This window comes from Gossypium hirsutum, chromosome A10 (assembly GCF_007990345.1).
Source record: "Gossypium hirsutum isolate 1008001.06 chromosome A10, Gossypium_hirsutum_v2.1, whole genome shotgun sequence".
In the NCBI taxonomy this organism is placed as follows: domain Eukaryota; kingdom Viridiplantae; phylum Streptophyta; class Magnoliopsida; order Malvales; family Malvaceae; genus Gossypium; species Gossypium hirsutum.
Window position 1 is genome coordinate 111,583,171 of NC_053433.1, and position 21,000 is coordinate 111,604,170.

Sequence of the window (21,000 nt, forward strand, 5' to 3'; positions counted from 1 at the left end):
CATACATTATTATTATCAATTTACTATTAATTTCACTTTTATTATTATTACTATATCATCATTGTTATTATTATTTTCCCATTATTATTAATACTAATATTAATTTTCTTATTATTATTGTTATTAGTATCATAATGTATTATATTATTATTATTATTATCGTCTTTTATGTTATCCTTTTATCATTATTTTTATTATCAATATTATTAATATTATCGTTCTCGTTCTCGTTATCATTGTCATTTTTATTTTGTCATGTTTTATATTTATTCATTTATTTATTTAGATATTTGTTTATTTCATTTTCCCTACGCATTTGCTTTATATTTTACTAGCCTTGTTTTTTATTTTATCCTTTTTGCTCATATTGTTGTATTTAACATTATTGCACCTATCATTATGTTATTATACGTGTTAAAACCATAATTTGCTTTTGTATTTTACTATAAATCGCATTATATTTTTTGCTTGATACGTCAAAATAATCCTTTCATATAAGTAATATTTCGTATTTGGTAATTCGAGACAATCGTGTCCTAACTTACTGGGTTTTGATTTTTCTCATTTAACCTAAATAACGGAATATTCTTTCAAAAATCGCGATACGAGTCTTAAAAATGTTTATTCTCGGAAGTACGAGGTGTTGTGCCCTAACTTACCGGGTATGGCATTTTGTCACCTCGAAATAAGAATTTGGTTTAAAATAAAGGCAACATTCGGCATTTGAGAATTCGAGAAAACATGCCCTAACTTACTGGGTTTCGATTTCTCTCGTTTACTCTAAATAGTCGAATACCCTTTTAAAAAGGTCAAAATACATGAATTTCAAATAAAGGCAACATTCGGTATTTGAGAATTCGAGAAAACGTACCCTAACTTACTGGGTTTTGATTTCTCTCGTTTACTCTAAATAATCGAATACCCTTTTAAAAAGGTCAAAATATATGAATTTCAAATAAAGGCAAGCTCATTCTCAAAGTTCGAAATGTCGTATCCTAACTTACTGGGCGTGACATTTTATCACTTCGAGATTAGGGAGTCCTTAACATCCATTTGGACTCATTCGGTCATTTTTTAGCATTAATTCAAAAAGGGATTGTATTTCAAAGTCTTTCAAATTTTCAATCTTCGACACTAAGACACTAATTAATCAACTAGGTACCAATTTTTGGGCGTATCGAGGGTGCTAATCCTTCCTCATGCGTAACCGACTCCCGAACTCATTTTTTTGATTTTCGTAGACTAAAAATTATCGTTTTAGTAAATCTTAACTTTGATTTAAAATGATTAATTTGAGGTGACCCAATCACACCTTATCAAAAAGATTGGTGGCGACTTCCATTCTTTCGTTTTCAAATCTAAGTCGATTCCCCTTTTTTTTAAAAAAAATGGTTACGACATACCCATTTGTTATTATTAATTAATCAAGTTCATCTAGACATATATTACAATCTATTACTTGGTTTCTTAATGTTCATAATTTCCTTTTTACCAAATTTACTCCTTTAGGCATCATTTGACATTTATCAACTTAAGGTCCTTTGTAGACATAACTATTTTAACCTTTCATCTTTCTCTATTAGCGATGTTAAACAAGTTGCTAATTATTGATCACTTGTTACACTTCATGTTCTAACACAGTCTTACTTAACTTCCCTTATTTAATATATGATTCATATTAGAAATTCAAGTTAAAGCCCCCATTAATAAGTGATACTTATTGTCTCTTATCCAGCTATTTACAAGTTTAACTGTTTTTTTCATTTATCAATTCAATTGTACAAAATCAATATCATATGTTCTGTACACTTCATACTTCATTATCAATATCATATGTTTACCTTATTTAACGAGCAAGCACTTATTCATCAGCTTATTCTAGCCAAATTAATTACCAATTACACATATCGTTGAATACATTTTTACACCATGTTACAATTCCATTTAAGGCCTTAATTTGTTACGATTTTTGTTTGTACCCCTCAGTAAACTACTAAGGAATATCGAGATAGATATACGGGATAACACATCCATCTAATCTAAAGATTGTTGGAAATTCCAAGTTGCACCCACTTAGAGGTGGGACTTGTATACGCACCCATGCGAAATAGATTTGGTGGGAATTTCAAGTCGCGAAGGTGGGATCTGTGTACGCACCCATCCAAAACAAATTTGGAGTGGGTTGGTTAGGAATTAATCACTTAATCAAACACAATACTATTAATTCCTATTGGCATGCCTAACTATCTTTGTTAATGGATTTTTTTTTGTTGTAATTCACACATTTTTAAGTAAGAGTAAATTATTGTCACACATATATTATAATCTGATATACAATTGAATAGGGAAAATAGAAATAAAGTCCGAATATGATAGGTCAGGTTACTCTGTTCGTAAGCAATATCCCGGAAACTATGCACTGGAAAGGGCTATGGGCGTTATTCAACTATCATGGTGAGGTGAAAGATGCTTTTATCCCAATAAAGAAAAACAAAGATGGGAAAAGGTTTGGATTTGTTAGATATTCAAATGACACTGATGCTCAGAGGGCGATAGTAAGGCTCAATGGTTTCGTTTTACTAGGGTATAGAATAAGAGTAAAAATGGCTAGTTTTAGAGGTAATAGGAAGTTTTGGAAGATAAGGAGTACCGATGCTAATGTGCTTAGGAATAAAGATCAAAATGGTTTCGAAAAAGATAGAAATGATATCGGAAAGGGAGATAGCTCTGTTTGCTCGAAGAAAGATCTAATTAAAGAAAGAAATTGTTCGGGAGAGGATGGGAATCAAGTAAGAAGGGTCAAAGGTTTTGTGGATGAAGAGCAACTGTGGAAATTGCAAAGATGCTTGGTGGGGAAAGTTGCGACAGTATGTGATTTAAGGAGCTTGGCTGAAAGATTGGCTAAGTTTGGTCTTGGGGAGTTAATCGTCAAAAGAATTCAAGGGAGATTTTTTCTGATCGAAGTTCCAGATGAGGAGTATATGGAAGTGCTGAAGCAAAATGATTGGGCGTATTTAAAGGAGTGTTTCATAACAATTCAACCATGGTCGGATAAGAGATTTGTAACAGAAAGGGTGACCTGGATTGAGGTTGCAGGTATACCTTTACATTGCTGGAATCATGAAACATTTAAAAGAGTGGAGGAATTATGGGGTAAATTGATCTCTGTTGGTGATAGTTGGAATGGGTCAAAAGGTTATGAGAAGATGGAGATGCTGATTACAATTAATCAACCAAAACAGATTGAAGAATTAATTATGATGGAGATCGGGAATTGTATTTTTCCGATAAGGGTTAAAGAAAGAGGACTATCGGAAGAGAAGATAGAGAATTCATTAAATGTTATGAATACGACGGAGGAAGATGGAGGCGAATCACCGGAAGTAGAATCACGAACCAGGTCAGAATCGGAATGTTGTCCGGAGGGGAGGCGAAACGACGTGGGAGGCGATATTAATGCAATCAGTCTTGAAGAAGGAGTAATGGATAAAGGTGACATGCGATTTTCAGCTGAGAATCAAATGTCAGAGGAAAACTTTCTAGGAAATAACAAAAGTATATCTGGTGAGGGAGTGGGGTCAGGGTTGGAAATGGATAGGGCCAGAGAGGATCTAATAAATATGGGCTTTAACAGCCTGGTGGGTCCAAGTGAGGTTTGTGGGGATCATAATTATGTGGATCAATTGACGGGCTCTTTAGGCGAAAATGGGCTGATTGTAGGAAGGGGCAGTATCCCAGTGGAGTTGGATGAAGGGGGAAATGGATCGGGGGATAGGTATGTGGAGGATGAGATAGTCGGATTCAATTTTGGGGAGGAGTTTGTTCAACTGAGTCAAAGCAGGAGGAAGAAAAAGTCTTTGAACAAAAAAATAAGGTCGATGCGTGATATTCAAAACGGAGTGTTGTCGACGAGGGAGAAACAAAAGAGGGATAGAAAAGAGAAACTAGAGAAGGGGAAAGCGGTAGCAAGGTGTGAAGACTCAACAGTCAAATTATCTCTATCCGATTCAGATATTAACAATCGACGTAGAGTTATCTTAAGAGAGGCTAAAAGAACTTGGGAAGTAGGGAAGAAGGTAGGGTTGAGTGTGAGAGGCAACGAGGAAGAGGTGATTGAAGAAATAGGGAGATTAGAGGGCCAGTAGTGATAAGGTCGATGGTCTAAGGGGCGTCAGAGACAAAAAGCGGGTGAGTTTTCTGGTTTGGAATTTCAGTGTTGTTTTTGTTGTACAGCCTTAATTGTTTTTAGGGGGATGAGAATTCTTTCTTAGAATATTAGAGGATTAGGTTCGGAGGTGAAGAAGGCCTCGGTAAATAGGAACTGTAGACTTGCTAGAGCAAATGTTTGCTTTTTACAGGAAACTAAACTTGAGTTGATTAATATAGATGTTGTAAGAAAATTATGGGGGGATGATAATTGTGAGTTTAGGTTTGTGGCAGCTGAAGGTAGATCGGGTGGGTTGTTGACTATGTGGAATAAAGATGAATTTTTATTTTCAAAAGAATGGAGTGATGGTAGAGTGTTAGTGATTGAAGGTAGATGGATTAAGGAGGATTTAGAAGTGGTATTAATTAATATTTATGCTCCTAACTTAGCGTCTGAGCAGAAAGTGTTATGGGGAGTATTAATGGAATTGAGATTTCAATTCGCAAGTCCTTGGATTATGGGAGGAGATTTTAACGTGGTGAGAAGTAGAAGTGAAAGGAGCAGATGTGTGGGTTCAGAGAAGGGGTCTAAGGAATTTGATAATTTTATTCAAAATTGTAAGCTTATTGATTTGCCATTGGTGGGAAAGAAGTTTACTTGGTATGGTCCCGATAATAAAAAAAGCAGACTTGACAGATTCTTGGTGGAAGAACATTGGTTGATTAAGATTAAGGATCTTCAGCAGCTGGGTTTAAAGAGATCAGTTTCTGATCATATCCCAATTCTATTAGCTGATGCCGAAATAGATTGGGGTCCTAGGCCTTTTAAATTCATAAACGGGTGGCTGAGGAATAAGGAATGTGCAAGTTTGATAGAGGAAAAATGGTCAATTATGGGGAGTTTGAACGGGCAATTAACAAAGAAGCTGAGGAAATTAAAAGGGGCTTTGAAGAAATGGAACGGGGATTATCGCAATGTATTGGAAAACAAAATTGTGGAGTGCGAAGAAAGGATTAAGATGCTGGATGGAATTAGTGATCAGAGAGTGTTAAATGAAGGCGAAATGAAGGAGTTAAAAAGATTGAATGTGGAGATATTTGAGGCAAGGAAATTCAAGGAATCAATATGGAGACAAAAATCAAGAATGATGTGGTTGAAAGAGGGAGATACGAACACGGCCTTTTTTCATCGAGCTGTAAAGATAAAAGCAAAAAGAAAGACCATTTACAGAATGAAAATAGGGAGGTCTTATTGTAATGATCCAAAGGAATTAAAAATGAAAGTGTTTGATTTTTTCAAAAATTATTTTCGGGGGAGTGGGAGGAATTGTAATTTTATTGCAGGATTCTGAAAGAGAATATTCAACTGGTGGGACATCGACTGGTTAGCGGTTAGCAATTTTGAGGAATTTTATATGCTATGTTTCAAGGCGAAGATTATTGGTTCTTGTAAAAGTTTATGGCTAACTTCAATCGCTGCATCTTGTTGGTCGATTTGGTTAGCAAGAAATGAGATTGTATTTGATAATAAAGTGTTGACAATGGACACTTTGATTTTCCATTCCAAAATGAGGGCTTTACTATGGGTAAGGGCTGCTACTGAAGAGTGCAGGTTTCAAGAGAGATTATGGTGGTTATGTCCGTATAGATGTGAATTATCTAATTCAGGGTCAGCCGGCTGGCGCTCTCCTCCACTTGGAGGCTTGAAATTTAATGTAAGTGGTGCTGCTCTTGAGGGTGAATCTGGCGTTGGAGGGGTAATGAGAGACGAGGAAGGTATTGTTAGAGCTCTTTGCTCGGGTCCGAGTGTTGCTTGTGATACGGAGTCTGCTGAATTGGAAGCAATTATCATAGCTATGGATGTTTTTAATGACATAGGATGGAAGGATTCATGCTCTCTAATTATTGAGATGGGGTCGAGGAAGGTTTTTAATTGGATCTTAGAAAAATCAAGTAGACCTTGGTCGCAATATTCTGTTTTTGCAGAAATTGATAGAAGGAGGGTGTTGACACCATTTTTTGGATGAAAACGGGGTCGACTTGGATTTTGAAAATGAAACGAAATTGGGAGTCGCCACCAATCTTTTTTGATGAGGTGTGATCGGGTCACCTCGTAAAATGGTTGTTTTTGATAAACAATTTGATTTTATTAAAACAACGAGTTTGGTCTACGAAATCCAAAAAACAGGTCCGGGAGTCGATTACGCACGAGGAAGGATTAGCACCCTCGATGCGCCCAAAATTGGTACCTAGTTGATTAATTTAATGTCTTAATGTCGAAAGTTAAAAATGATTTTAAAATAAGCTTGAATGATGAAATTTGCAAAAGGATAACCAATTGTTTGAGTCATGTAAAGAAATTGAGTCCCAATACGTTAGGGTACAATTCCTCATAATCCCCGAACTTTGGATATTTCTCTTATTCCATACGAAAATCTTCATTTCGAGAAAGTAACATGCCACACCCAATACGTTAGGGCACAACAAGTTAAGTTCCCAAAATGATTTTTATGCATTCATCTTGAATAAAGAACATCCTTGGTTATTTAAGATTGACTAAGAAAATCAGAACCCAATACGTTAGGGCTCAATTTCTCTCGAAATCCCAAACTTCCAAAAAAGCTTTTATTCAAAAAAACTTTAAATCGAGAAAATAATTTTGACGAATGGTTAAAACCAAAATGTATTTTCAAAAGGGTATGTTAAAAGGTTTATGTACAATATGATGCAGATCCTTTAATTTAAAGCATATATACGTAAATATTTACAAATATATACAAGTATAGTATACAAGTAAACTTGCAAGTATGTGTGCACATATATTTAACTCGCCTATACAAGGATACACAAAAAAAGTAATGTAATATATAAAAAAATAATATAAAAACGTGCATATGTATATGAAAATCATGAAAATAAAATAAATGGATAAAGTATGCACATGGGTATATGTTTACGAAAAAATAAAAAGACATAAGTATATGTGCGTTGGTAAAGTACGAAATTATATATGTATATCAAAATACTTATATGTCTATACAGTATGTATATATTAAAATGGTATAGAATGGTAAAAAAGGTATTTTTAAAAAATGTATATACTATAGGAAATGAATGTATATTTTAGAACATGTATGTATAAAAAGAAATTAGGAAGAATAATACATATATATATAAATACGCACACATGTTTACAAAATAAAAAAAAATAAAAAATATAAAAGTATATATATATATAAGTTGAAAAATAAAAAAATAAACACACGTATAAAATATATAGGTAGGCGTGTAATGTAAATCAAGCATATATATGTATATATATTATAAAAAAATATGCGAATACCATATAAGGAAAATGCATATATTATAAGAAAAATGCATGTGAATGAATATAGATAGAGATGATGATAGTAATAATGATAATATATAATATGATAATAATGTTAAAAAAATAAAAATAAAAATAGCCCCACAAAGTGTATTAAATCGAACGAAAGGCGAGAAAACAGAGACAAATTCGAAACAAATAAAAACCAAATTAAATGCGCTGGAAACAATGGAGGACCAAAAGGGGAATTAACCCATCCCTCCTACATACTGCGCAGCACTGGGTTAAACCGTCACGCGATTAAATATTTGGGCCAAATTTAAAAGAAAAAAAAACTTGATTAAGACGCGTCACAAAAGGGGGAGGGCTAACTGCGCAATTTCCCCATTTAAGTGGAGATGCGCGGACCCACCCCCACCAAAACGGCGCCGTTTTATAATCATCATTTAAACAACACAACAAACCATTCTTTTCTAATTTCATTTCCAACCCCCAGTTTTAAAAAGAACAGAAAGCTGTTTGCTTTCTCTCCCTCCCCTATTTCTCTCCGTCGATCATGTTCTCCACCGCCCGCCGTACCACCACCGTACCCGGTGGCCGACGAAGCGCGGAGATGGGCTTCTTAGCCTCGTTTTGAGGCACATTCGAAGGCCATGCCTTCTCAACCCCAAAGAAATCGAAAGAAAGGTTCCCCCTCTCCCCGGTTCGACTTCGGCGATTGGAGAAGAGATCTCCAGCGATGAGTCTGTGGGAAGATCAAGGTGAGGTTACCTTTCTCTTTACCTTTTCGTTTATTTTCGCACATGAAAAAGAAAAAAGAACTAAAACACAATAAAAAACAAAGAAATCAAAACCCAGAAATAGATGAAAGAAACTATTGTAAAAACCAAAAATCACCTCAAAATCTCTTTTGATTCCTGAAAGTCTTTAAAAGAGGGGAAAACTCCCTTGAAATACACTCAGTTTTTTTCCAATACCATTCCTTTTTTTTTCGTTTACATGCTTGTTTCGGCTTTTATAGCCTTATTTTTGCTCTCTGTTCTTTGTTGTTTTGCAGGTTTTGCAGAGCAAGTGGGCATGGGCGGTGGTGGCAGGTGCTGGGGTGCAGACGGTGATGGGCATGCGGGGGGTTTGCTGGTATGGGGTGCAGACGGTGATGGGCATGCGGGGGGTTTGCTGGTATGGGGTGCAGACGGTGATGGGCATGCGGGGGGTTTGCTGGTATGGGCCCGGGCAGATTTTGGGCTTTACAGCTGCCCCTCTTTGCTCGTTGTCGTGTAACGAAAAACAGAGCAAAGACCAAGAAAGACCAAATTTGCCCGGGCTTGCCGAGCCTTGGCTTCTTTTGGTGCTTTTCCTCTTCAAGTAGCCTCGTTCTGTTCTACTGTGTCTCGTTGCTTCAATCCACTTCGCTGCGCTCCAGAGAAACATGACTTAAATCTATTTTGCTGCAACTCCATGGGGATGAGATTTGTTGTTTTTAGTCTGCTCCACTACTGCTTAGGGAGATAAGACTTGTGCTCTTCACTCTATTCCACTGTTGAATGCAGGGAGATAGAGTTATCGGCTTCGATGTACTCCACTGTAGTCAGGGAGGTAAAATCCGCCATCGTCGATCTGCTTTCTTCGATCTTCTTCACCACCAGTACGGGAAGACAAGATCTGCATCTTCGATCCACCTCCTACCAATATAGGAAGATAGGATCTGATATCTTCGATCTACTTCACGCCAATACATGAAGACAAGATCTGCTTTCTTCGATCTACTTCACCACCAATATGGGAAGACAAGATCTGCATCTTCGATCCACTTCCTACCAATATAGGAAGATAGGATCTGCTACCTTCGATCTACTTCACGCCAACACATGAAGACAAGATCTGCTTTCTGCGATCTACTTCGCCACCAATATGGGAAGACAAGATCTGCGTCTTCGATCCACTTCCTACCAATATAGGAAGATAGGACCTGCTATCTTCGATCTACTTCACGCCAATACATGAAGACAAGATCTGTTTTCTGCGATCTACTTCGCCACCAGTATGGGAAGACAAGATCTGCGTCGTCGATCTACTTCCTACCAATATAGGAAGATAAGATCTGCTACCTTCGATCTACTTCACGCCAATACATGAAGACAAGATCTGCTTTCTGCGATCTACTTCGCCACCAATATGGGAAGACAAGATCTGCACCTTCGATCCACTTCCTACCAATATAGGAAGATAGGATTTGCTACTTTCGATCTACTTCACGCCAATACATGAAGACAAGATCTGCTTTCTTCGATCTACTTCACCACCAATATGGGAAGACAAGATCTGCATCTTCGATCCACTTCCTACCAATATAGGAAGATAGGATCTGATATCTTCGATCTACTTCACGCCAATACATGAAGACAAGATCTGCTTTCTTCGATCTACTTCACCACCAATATGGGAAGACAAGATCTGCATCTTCGATCCACTTCCTACCAATATAGGAAGATAGGATCTGCTACCTTCGATCTACTTCACGCCAACACATGAAGACAAGATCTGCTTTCTGCGATCTACTTCGCCACCAATATGGGAAGACAAGATCTGCATCTTCGATCCACTTCCTGCCAATATAGGAAGATAGGATCTGATATCTTCGATCTACTTCACGCCAATATATGAAGACAAGATCTACTTTAATGACTTCAATCTATCCCACTGTAACTTCAGGGGTATAGGATTTGTTTCTTTAATCTGTTCTCTGGGGAACATGACCTGCAAAATCCATTTCATGGACCTATTTATGCCTAGTGTTTAGGATGACATGATCAGAATGAATCAAACGCTCCTTAACTAGATGTGTATGTATTATATTTGTAGAATGTCATGAGAATGATCCATTTTTAATGCTTAGGTTGTCATTCCTCATTGTTCATCAAGGTTCTATCACTGATGCCTTCTTGTTCAGCCAGTTTGACAGAAAACCCAAAGAAATAGACGCTATTTAGACTATCATTTCTCAAATGTTTCCAACCCTTAGATTTGGTTAGTTCTAAACAATAGTCCTGTTTCAGGTCCTCGTATTATTTAGAAACTTTCAGAGTAATATGCAGAACTCCTTCTGCATGTGTATTGTCAATCCATTAATCGTTATTTCAAGGAAAAATGCTTGAAAGATTATCAAAATGGACAAAATAAAATTTTGCTGAGAGCAAAGCTCGAAATGAATAAATCAATCAAGATAGCAAACTTTGCTGAGATATGATGAAAAAGATTATCACAATGAATAAGATGGAATTTTATTGAGAGCAGAGCTCTAAATGAACAAATAGCAAATTTTGCTAAGATAAGATAAAAAAAAGGTGCTCCAGATATCGCAGCATGAGCTCCTCTGCACAAACTTTGTGTTTAGAAATCCTAAAAGACTTTGTTGATGCCCCAAGATGTAGCATCTCTCCTTCTTGTTAATTCGGAGAAGACAAAACTACTCTATGCCTCATCCTTGATTGAAAATTTGAATTGCCCATTCCTGGGTTTTCAATTCAAAGCCCCTTTGGTCTCAAGGTGCCCTTTGCGGGTTTTCGCCTTGGCCTCTCCCTTTTTTTTTTTTTTTTTTTTTTTTTAGGCAAAGTACCTCTTCACTGAATCCGAATTCACAGGATTGGGCAAGCTTTTGCCATCCATCCCAGTTAAAATTAATGCCCCTCCTGAAAAGGCCTTTTTTACTACATAAGGTCCCTCCCAGTTTGGCATCCACTTTCCTCTGAAGTCCTTTTGTATGGGAAGGATCTTCTTCAGTACCAAGTCCCCTTCATGGAAGTTTCTAGGACGAACTTTCTTATTGTAAGCTCGCATCATTCGTTTCTGGTACATTTGACCATGACGGATAGCTCTTAACCTCCTTTCCTCAATCAAGTTCAGCTGATCATATCGGGCTTGGACCCATTCTGCTTCATCTAACTTTAGTTCTGAAAAAACTCGGAGAGAGGGAATTTCAACCTCAATTGGTAGCACTGCCTCCATCCTATAAACCAAAGAGAATGGTGTTGCCCCGGTAGAAGTCCTGACGGATGTTCGATAAGCATAGAGGGCGAATGGCAACTTCTCGTGCCAATCTCTATAGGTCTCAGTCATTTTCCCCACAATCTTTTTGATATTTTTATTGGCTGCCTCCACCGCACCATTCATCTTCGGACGATATGGCGATGAGTTGTGGTGCTTGATCTTGAATTGATTACAAACCTCTGCTATCGTGCTATTATTCAAATTTAATGCGTTGTCTGATATGATCCTTTCAGGCATTCCATACCGACATATGATTTCCTTCTTTAAAAACTTGCTGACAGCTGTCTTTGTGACGTTGGCGTAAGAAGTAGCCTCTACCCACTTAGTAAAGTAGTCAATCACTACAAAAATGAAACGATGTCCGTTTGAAGCCTTTGGCGATATCGGCCCAATGACGTCCATGCCCCACATGGAGAAAGGCCATGGGGAAGTCATGACGTGAAGAGGTGATGGAGGCACATGAATTTTGTCTCCGTAAATCTGGCATTTATGGCACTTCTTAGCATACTTGATGTAGTCTCCTTCCATGGTAGACCAATAATATCCAAATCTCATGATCTGTCTGGCCATTGTGAAACCGTTAGCGTGTGTTCCACAAATACCATCATGGACTTCTTCCAAGATCTGCTTGGCCTCCACAGCGTCTACACATCTTAACAGCACCTGATCTTTTCCTCTTTTGTACAGGATTTCCCCATCTAAGACGTAACCACTGGCCAGCCTCCTCAACATTCTTTTGTCATTCTCAGTTGCTTGGTTTGGGTATTCACAATTTTTCACGTATCGCAATATGTCCTGATACCAAGGGTTGTCGTCCTTTTCTTCTTCCTCGTCAATATTACAACAGTGGGCTGGAGCATCATAAATGCTCATTTGGATAGGCTTCACATCCTCTGGTCTATTTACTTTGATCATGGAAGCCAATGTAGCTAAAGCATCGGCCATCTGATTCTCGTCTCGTGGGAGATAACAAAAAGTGATGTCGTCAAACTCCTCAATCAATTCTAGGACCATCCTTCGGTAACTAATCAACTTAGGGTCTCTTGTTTCCCATTCGCCTTTGAGCTGATAAATTACCAATGCTGAATCCCCATATACCTCAAGTACCTTGATTTTGCGTTCCATAGCCGCGCGGATTCCCATGATACATGCTTCATATTCCGCCATGTTATTTGTGCAATCAAAATCTAGTTTACTGGTGAAAGGATAATGATCACCGTTTGGAGATACCAAGACTGCCCCAATCCCGTTGCCCATGGCATTTGAGGCTCTGTCAAAATTTAATTTCCAAGTATTGCCTTCTTGTGTGCCCGTTTCAGTAGTTGCCACATACATCAGATCCTCATTTGGGAAGTCAAAGTTCAAAGGCTCATAATCGTCCAGGGCTCTACTTGCTAGGAAATCTGCTATCGCGCTCCCTTTTACAGCCTTTTGATTCACATAGGTTATGTCGAATTCAGATAGTAGAATTTGCCATCGGGCCATCCTTCCGTTTAGAGCAGTTGACTCCATCATGTATTTCAGAGGGTCTAACTTTGAGATTAACCAAGTCGTATGGTACAACATGTATTGTCTCAATCTCCGAGTAGTCCAAACCAATGCGCAACATAATTTTTCAATTGGCGAATATCTCGTTTCGCATTCAGTGAACTTCTTACTGAGATAATAGATCGCTCTTTCTTTTCGTCCTGACTCATCATGTTGGCCGAGCACGCACCCCATGGAATTCTCAAATACTGCCAAGTATAGTATTAGTGGTTTGTCAGGGCAAGGTGGCATCAGTACTGGGGCGTTGGACAAGTAATGTTTAACTCTTTCGAAAGTTTCCTGGCACTCCTCATCCCATACACCTGGATTGTGTTTCCTAAGAAGGCGGAATATGGGGTCACATTTCTCAGTTAATTGTGAAATGAATCGAGCGATGTAATTCAGTCTTCCTAGGAAACCCCGAACTTCTTTTGAGTACTTGGCGGAGGTAATTCTTGTATGGCCTTAACTTTGTCTGGGTCAATTTCGATTCCCTTTTCGCTGACTAAGAATCCTAGCAGTTTTCCTGATCTAGCCCCGAAAGTACACTTGGCTGGGTTAAGTTTTAGCTGGAACTTCCTTAACCTCAGAAACAGTTTTCTCAGAACTTGCACGTGTTCCCTTTCTGTTCTGGATTTTGCGATCATGTCATCAACATAAACTTCTATCTCTTTATGCATCATATCATGGAATAATGCTACCATGGCTCTCTGATACGTTGCTCCCGCATTTTTCAATCCAAAAGGCATCACTTTATAACAAAACGTCCCCCACATCGTTATGAATGTGGTCTTCTCCCTGTCTTCAGAAAGCATCTTAATTTGGTTGTACCCGGAGAAACCATCCATGAAAGAGAACAGTGAGTATCCGGCCGTGTTGTCTACCAAGGTATCGATATGAGGCAGTGGGAAATTATCTTTTGGGCTGGCTTTGTTCAAGTCTCTGTAGTCCACACACATTCGCACCTTCCCATCTTTCTTAGGAACAGGGACTATATTGGCTACCCATTCTGAGTACTTGACCACCTGTAAGAAACCAGCATCAAATTGCTTCTTGACTTCTTCCTTTATTTTTAGCAAGACATCAGGCCTCATCCTTCGAAGCTTTTGTTGGACTGGTTTGCATTCCTCCTTTATAGGCAATCGGTGCACCACGATATCAGTACCTAAACCTGGCATATCTTGGTAGGACCATGCGAAGACATCTTTAAACTCTTGAAGCAACTCAACAAGGTCTCGTCTTGTTTCCTTGGCAATGTAAGCGCCAACTTTTACCTCTCTGCCCTCTTCTAAGATCACGACTTCTACTGATTCCTTATAGGGTAGAATTTGTTTTTCCTCTTCTTCCATCATTCTTAACAAATCCGGAGATAAAACGCTGTCTTGGTCACCTTCAAAATCTTGAGGATTATCTATACTCATGTCTTGCTCAAATAGAGACTCTGAATTAGTAACAGAATCGCTCATCTCGTTGATATCTGAAGACCTGTTATTGGAACAAATGGAGGCCCAAATAAAAGAATCTAAGAATACTTGTATGCATACTATGATTATAAAGGGAATGAAAAGAATGAAAGAATATTTGCTCAAGATGAAACTGAATGATAAGTTTTCACTGAAATTAGATTTTGGACATGTGCCTTTTACAAAAGATTCTTATCACCCCCAGGCTTAGGGCAACAAGTGTTCTGAATATTACTCTGAATTAGTTCTAAATGTTACAGGGATCTCTTCTGCAGTCCAGTTATTCAAAACACTTCCAGGTTCGTAAGGACGAATGCCCGATAAATTCCTTTCCACCCTTTCTTCCGCGGATATGGCATTAATGTCCAACCTCTCAATCCTTCCCTCTGTAACCTCATCCTTCCCTTCAGGGTAGACAATTCCCCTTGAAACAAAAGTCTTAGATATATGGGGAAAGGTCATCGGTCCCCACTTGACTTCTATCCCGCCCAAATGTGCTCTTCTCTTTTCCTGCTTTTTCTCCATCTCTTTCCTCCTTTCCCTCGCATTAGGCTTATATCCCAAACCATAACGGTCCTGTTTGTTAATTAGGATCGGTACTCCGACCCTTCCCTGGAGGTATTTTCCCAATCCTCTTCCAGGCAATGCTCCCTTTCCCATCGTTAGCTGTAAGCTCATTGACGTAGCTTTGGATATCTTAGGCTCTGGGATTTTGCTCATCTCGATGACAAATGTGGCATTTACGAATTCCAATGATCGGAATGAACATTCTATCGCTTCACTATCGGCCTCTATGTATGGCATATCATCGGTGACTGATGCAATGATGTCTTCTTCTGCATCTATAGTCACCAATCGACCCTCCATCACCAATTTTAACTTTTGGTGAAGTGACGATGGTACCGCTCCTGCAGAATGGATCCAAGGCCTCCCCAATAGGCAATTGTAAGATGGTTTAATATCCATTACCAAAAAATCCACCTCGTATGTATTTGGACCAATCAATAGAGGTATCTCGATTCTTCCCATCACTTTCCTCTGAGTGCCATCAAATGCTCTCACTATATTTTGGCATGATTTCATGTGAGAACTATCCACAGGTAGCCTGTTTAATGTGGACAGGGGCAGAACATTTAGGGCCGATCCATTGTCAACAAGTACCGCCGGTAGTATACACCTTTTGCAACGGGCAGTGATGTGCAAGGCCTTGGTGGATCCCATACCGCCTGGCGGGATCTCATCATCGTTGAAGAAGATGAAGTTATCGGCATTTATATTGTTAACCAGCGATCCAATTTGTTCACTGAGATATCTTTAGCGACATAAGTCTCATTTAGCACTTTTACCAACGCATTACGATGTATCTCTGAACTTAGAAGTAACTCGAGCACTGAGATGCGAGCGGGTTGCTTATGCAATTGTTCCACCACGCTATATTCGCTATGCTTCAAGAATTTTAGGAATTCTCTAGCCTCATTTTCAGTCACTGGTGTGTTAGTATGCGGTTCAGTTCCGATCGTCTTCGTTTTATCTTGTTCAACCGCCAAGGTTTTTCCTTTTATAGGCTCCCTTTTTGTATTTCCCAGGTCGTAGCGTTTTCCACTACGCGTATAGAAGCCTGCGTCATTACCCTCTTCTGAAGCATTTATCGGGTTCTCCTCTCCCGTGATCATCACATTGCAGTCGTAATTCCAAGGAACCTTTTTGCTATCCTTGTAAGGAAAGGCTACAGGTTTTTGGATTATGACCCTTGGCGCCAGTTGTATTCCAGATCCTGTACTCGTTGGCCTTGAAATAATCACCACTGGGTGATTTGGGGCCTTTTCCCATAGACCCCTCCTCCGAGGCATAAACTTATCCATTTTCAAGTCCTTTGATCTCTTCATAAAATTCTAGCTCTTTGTTGTCCATCAGATTTTGCACCAAGGCCTTGAATTCAGTGCAGTTTCGAATGTCATGGTCTTCTTCAGCATGAAACTCGCAGTACGTCTTCGTTCCTTCGGGCCTTTCTTTTGAATCTTGTTTGATGAGACCTCCTTCTATCATTTGTCTCCAGACCCAACTCAATGGGGTTTTTATCTCTGCAATGTCGGTTTTGATTCTCTTTTTCTCACCTTCGATTATTGCGTTTACCCCTTTATCAGCATGGTTGGGTAACGGATTTGCTGCTACGTTGGGTCCTAATGGGTCGTCAAACTTCACAATCCCCATCTTAATGAACCTTTCCACCGCCTTTTTAAACCCAGTACAGTTCTCAATTGAGTGTCCTGGTATCCCTGCATGGTATTCACATTGGGCATTCGTGTCATACCATTTGGGATATGGAGGTTGCATGGGCTCGAGATAAAATGGAGATACTATGTGTGCATCAAATAACTTCTGATACAGTTCCCCGTATGTTATTGGAATGGGCGTGAACTGAAGTCTCTCTGTGTTAGTCCTTGTGTTGGGCCTTGTGTTGGGTTCCTGCCTCGAGGGGGCTTGGTGACTAGTGGTTATCATTTTTGGAGGGCCAACAGTAATCGGTTTTGAATGGCTCTTGCTATATGTGCTTACGTTGTTTACTTCGCCCTCCTTTTTCCTCGGGGCTGGTCTTTTGAAGCTTTCCCCCGTGTCGATTTTACCGCTCCTTACCGCGTTCTCAATCATTTCACCGGACATTACCATATCCGAGAAGCTCTTGGTAGCACTCCCCAACATGTGGTTGATGAACGGGGCTTTCAAAGTGTTGATAAACAACATGGTGACCTCTTTTTCCAAAAGGGGTGGCTGGACTTGTGTTGCCACTTCTCTCCATCGTTGGGCGTACTGTCTGAAATTCTCGCTAGGCTTTTTCTCCATGTTTTGTAACGTAATTCAATCGGGTGTTATATCCGTTACATGACTGTATTGCTTCATAAAAGCTTGCGCCAAGTCTCTCCATGAACTAACTTTAGCACGACTCAGTTGGTTGTACCATTTGGCTGCAGATCCGATCAAACTGTCCTGGAAGCAGTGGATTAACAGCTGATCATTGTTGACGTATCCTGTCATTCTTCGACAGAACATAGTTATATGAGCTTCAGGACAACTAGTCCCATTATATTTTTCGAATTCCGGCATTTTAACTTAGGTGGGAGTACTAAATCAGGGACCAAACTCAGATCCTTGGCGTCAACCCCGCGATGATAGTCGATGTTCTCCATGACTCTAAATTTTTCCTCTAACCATCTACATCGGTCTCCAGCTGTTTTGGCAGGTTCATTCTTGTTTTTTCGTTTCTGCCACATCATCGAGGTCCGGGACCACAGGATTAGTGGGATTATCCCGGATTAGAACCCGAGCCCATTTGAAAATGCAATGGTACCGAGGCACCAGCCAGATATTGAGGTCTAATGGTAACCGGTACCTTCTGTGGGTACACCTCTGGTTGTGCTTGATGTTAGTTGGGGTGAAACTTGGAGGATAAATAGGGTCATCGTGATCTTCCCCGCATCGACTACGGGGTCTTTTCCTTTGTTATTTCCTCCAGCCAATAACTGCTTTAATTGGTTCATCACAGTGTTCTGGGATTCTAACATGTCTTGCTGGATTTTTTCCAGTCGTTCATGCATCTGATCTTGCATCTCTCGTTGCAACTGTTCCAATCTTTCCACCTTTGATCCATTACTTTTGTTTGGCGACGAGTACCGTAGTGATATTTGATTAGATTTTTGTTGGTTTCCAGGGTAACTGTCATAATTTAATTTATTAGGGTCATTTTATGAAACTTACTGCATATGATGTAATGCAAATGTATGAGATGAATGCAAAAAGAGGCATTGATTCGAATTCAATTTCATTAGAAAACTCAACTAGAAAGCAAATTTCTTTACATAAAATAAATTACATATACGGCCTCGCTTTATACCCAAGGCCTTAACCTTCCTAAGAAGCCAAGCTAAATCTCGACCTCGGCTTGATTCTGACTCATATTTTAAACTCAATACATCGGCCTGAACTGCTAATGTTTGCAGATGATCAGCCACTTCCCGCACTTGAGTCACAGCTTCGCCCATAACGTAATCTCTATCTCTAATCTGCCTTTGAGAATGATGGAATTGCTCTTGCCATTGATCATTACTCCTTTCAAGAAGCTCCATTCGTAGCTCAGAATTGTGTAATGCATCCTCAAGCTCCTCTACCTTTTCTTTCAGTTCTTCGATCTTATTTAAACTTGCTCTTAATTCGATCATGGAGTTGCGACTACGGTACGAGTGAAGTGACTTTTCTAGCTCTGCCACCTTGGCCTTTAATCCTGCCTTCTCATTTCGGCACTCTAACAAACTCCTTTCCAAAGCGTTTTCTCGAGCTCGAGCATCTTGAAATTTCTTTTCCCACTGATCGGCCCTATTCTTTTCCTCATTGATCTCTTGTCGCCACTGCTCTGACGTTTTGCCCAGACCGACAGTTCTCATCGACAATCGCAGCTTCTTGTAATCTGTTTTTAGACTATCCAAATCCTCTTCAGCTTTGTTCTTTCCCTTCCTTAATTTCTCGCTTCTAGCTTGTGGATATCGATTCTAATCCAATGCACTCTTTCTTCTTCTAACTGTTCTATCCTCTTTCCCAACTCAGAATTTCTTTTCTCAATCTCGTTTGATGATCTCTAATTCTGACGGAACTACTTGTAGATGCTCTTCTATAGATGAACGCAATCTTCCCTCGGCTTAGGGATGTTGTCATTGACTCTTTTACTCCACCACCATAATATTCTGAAGTTGCCATCGCTCCTATGGTAAATCTTTTCATTCGGTGAACCTGTTTCCAAGCGTAGATATTTCTCGAGTTTTTCTCTTGTAGTTTTCATCCTTATAAGAAACTCACATTGAGCCAACCCTTGTGTTGCTGGTATGAACTGTCTCGATCTATATTGTCTTAATACGAGTAAAGGGGCATAACCGATAGCTCCCCAAATTCCGAGTAAAGGGACCCAGTCGAATCACCACATCGATACAGGATCTCGTCGGGTACCATCAAGGAGCTTTCCATTCAACGTCATCCTCCTGAAGATTTGGAGATCTCATCCACTTCTCTTCCGTGATGTCGTCTCGTCTTGGTGTAGCAACTTGTTCCTTCAAGGGGAATAACCTTCTGAGAAGACTCGATAAGAGACATTTTCCACTTCCAAAGTGACTATGGAACCACACCAATAGTAGCTGTGCGCATCCGATGAACTCCTCCCCTCTTCGACATGCCTTAGAGATCTGAGTTTCTGCTAGATTGCCGGGATGGGTGATCCTTCTAAGATCGAACAAATCAGAGACGGCCTCATCTACGTGCCTAAAGCTCTAGGGAAATTACCAAACCATAGATACCTAGAGCGAAGACATCCACTCTTTTCTTCACATCGGGGTGTGCTAATACTAAATCTTGCAAGCTTTTCCAAGGAACGCATTTACTGTCTCCTTTCTGTTGATCCGGGCAGCGACCACTGTTCGCTCATCCCTGTAATGCTCATCAATTTTTTTAATAATGTGGGACACTAGCAGCTCTAGAATAGGCTTTGTCAATTGAATCTTTGGACACCGAAGCAAGGTCGTATATTCTTCCACGGTGGGCACCAAGTCCACTTTTCCAAAAGTGAAACAACTGTAAGCAGGATTCCAAAACTGGGCTAGGGCTCGGAATAAATGCTTGTCCACTTTGACACCAAGTAGGTAGGCAAGTCCCCGTAATCACGGTAAAACATCTGCTTGGTCCGTCGTCCCATTGATCCCATATTTCCTTCATTTCTCGAGATCATTTTGGATACGCTGTACGGGTGAAGTCCCATAACTCTTGCTAGATTAACGTACCCCGTTCCTGCTGAAGACTATCGCGCTGTTGCCTCATCCACCCACATCGTCTCAGCCCAGTAATCGTACAGCCTGCATTGTCTTCTTACTTGTTCAAAACCTCTTATCAGGCATAGCATTCTATCCATACTGAATTCTCACTCCCACTTAAAGGTGTGACCAACGGTCATGCAATGGAATGTGCGGAGGTAAAAAAAAATACAGAAAAAAAACACGAACAAATAACTCAAAAAAAAGAATGAGAGGATCGTAATTAAATCGAATTTTCAACTTTCGACAAAAAGACAAGAAATAATCAACACGTGGCTTGACCTCAATATTCCCCAGTGGAGCGCCAGCTGTTGACAACATTTTTTGGATGAAAACGGGTCGACTGGATTTTGAAAAGAAACGAAATTGGAGTCCCACCAATCTTTTTTGGGATGAGGGTGTGATCGGGTCACCTCGTAAAAATGGTTTTTTTGATAAACAATTGATTTATTAAAAACAACGAGTTGTCTAGAACCAAAACAGGTCGGGAGTCGATACGCACGGGAAGGATTAGCACCCTCGTGCGCCCAAAATTGTACCTAGTTGATTAATTTAATTCTTAAGTCGAAGTTAAAAATTTTTAAAATAAGCTTGAAAGAAATTTGCAAAAATAACCAATTGTTTGAGTCATGTAAGAAATTGA

The 21,000-nt window shown here is 39.5% G+C and overlaps 1 protein-coding gene across 1 annotated transcript in view; it reads left to right on the forward strand.

The window, feature by feature from the left end:
* The first annotated feature begins 5,221 nt into the window (after nt 1-5,221).
* The window catches only part of LOC121207729 (uncharacterized), a 27,310-nt gene continuing 11,531 nt past the window's right edge, over nt 5,222-21,000 (forward strand). Inside the window, exon 1 of the mRNA XM_041078099.1 lies at nt 5,222-6,149. Coding sequence (XP_040934033.1) covers nt 5,562-6,149 — 588 coding nt within the window. The 5' untranslated portion in view covers nt 5,222-5,561. The remainder of the gene's footprint in view (nt 6,150-21,000) is intronic.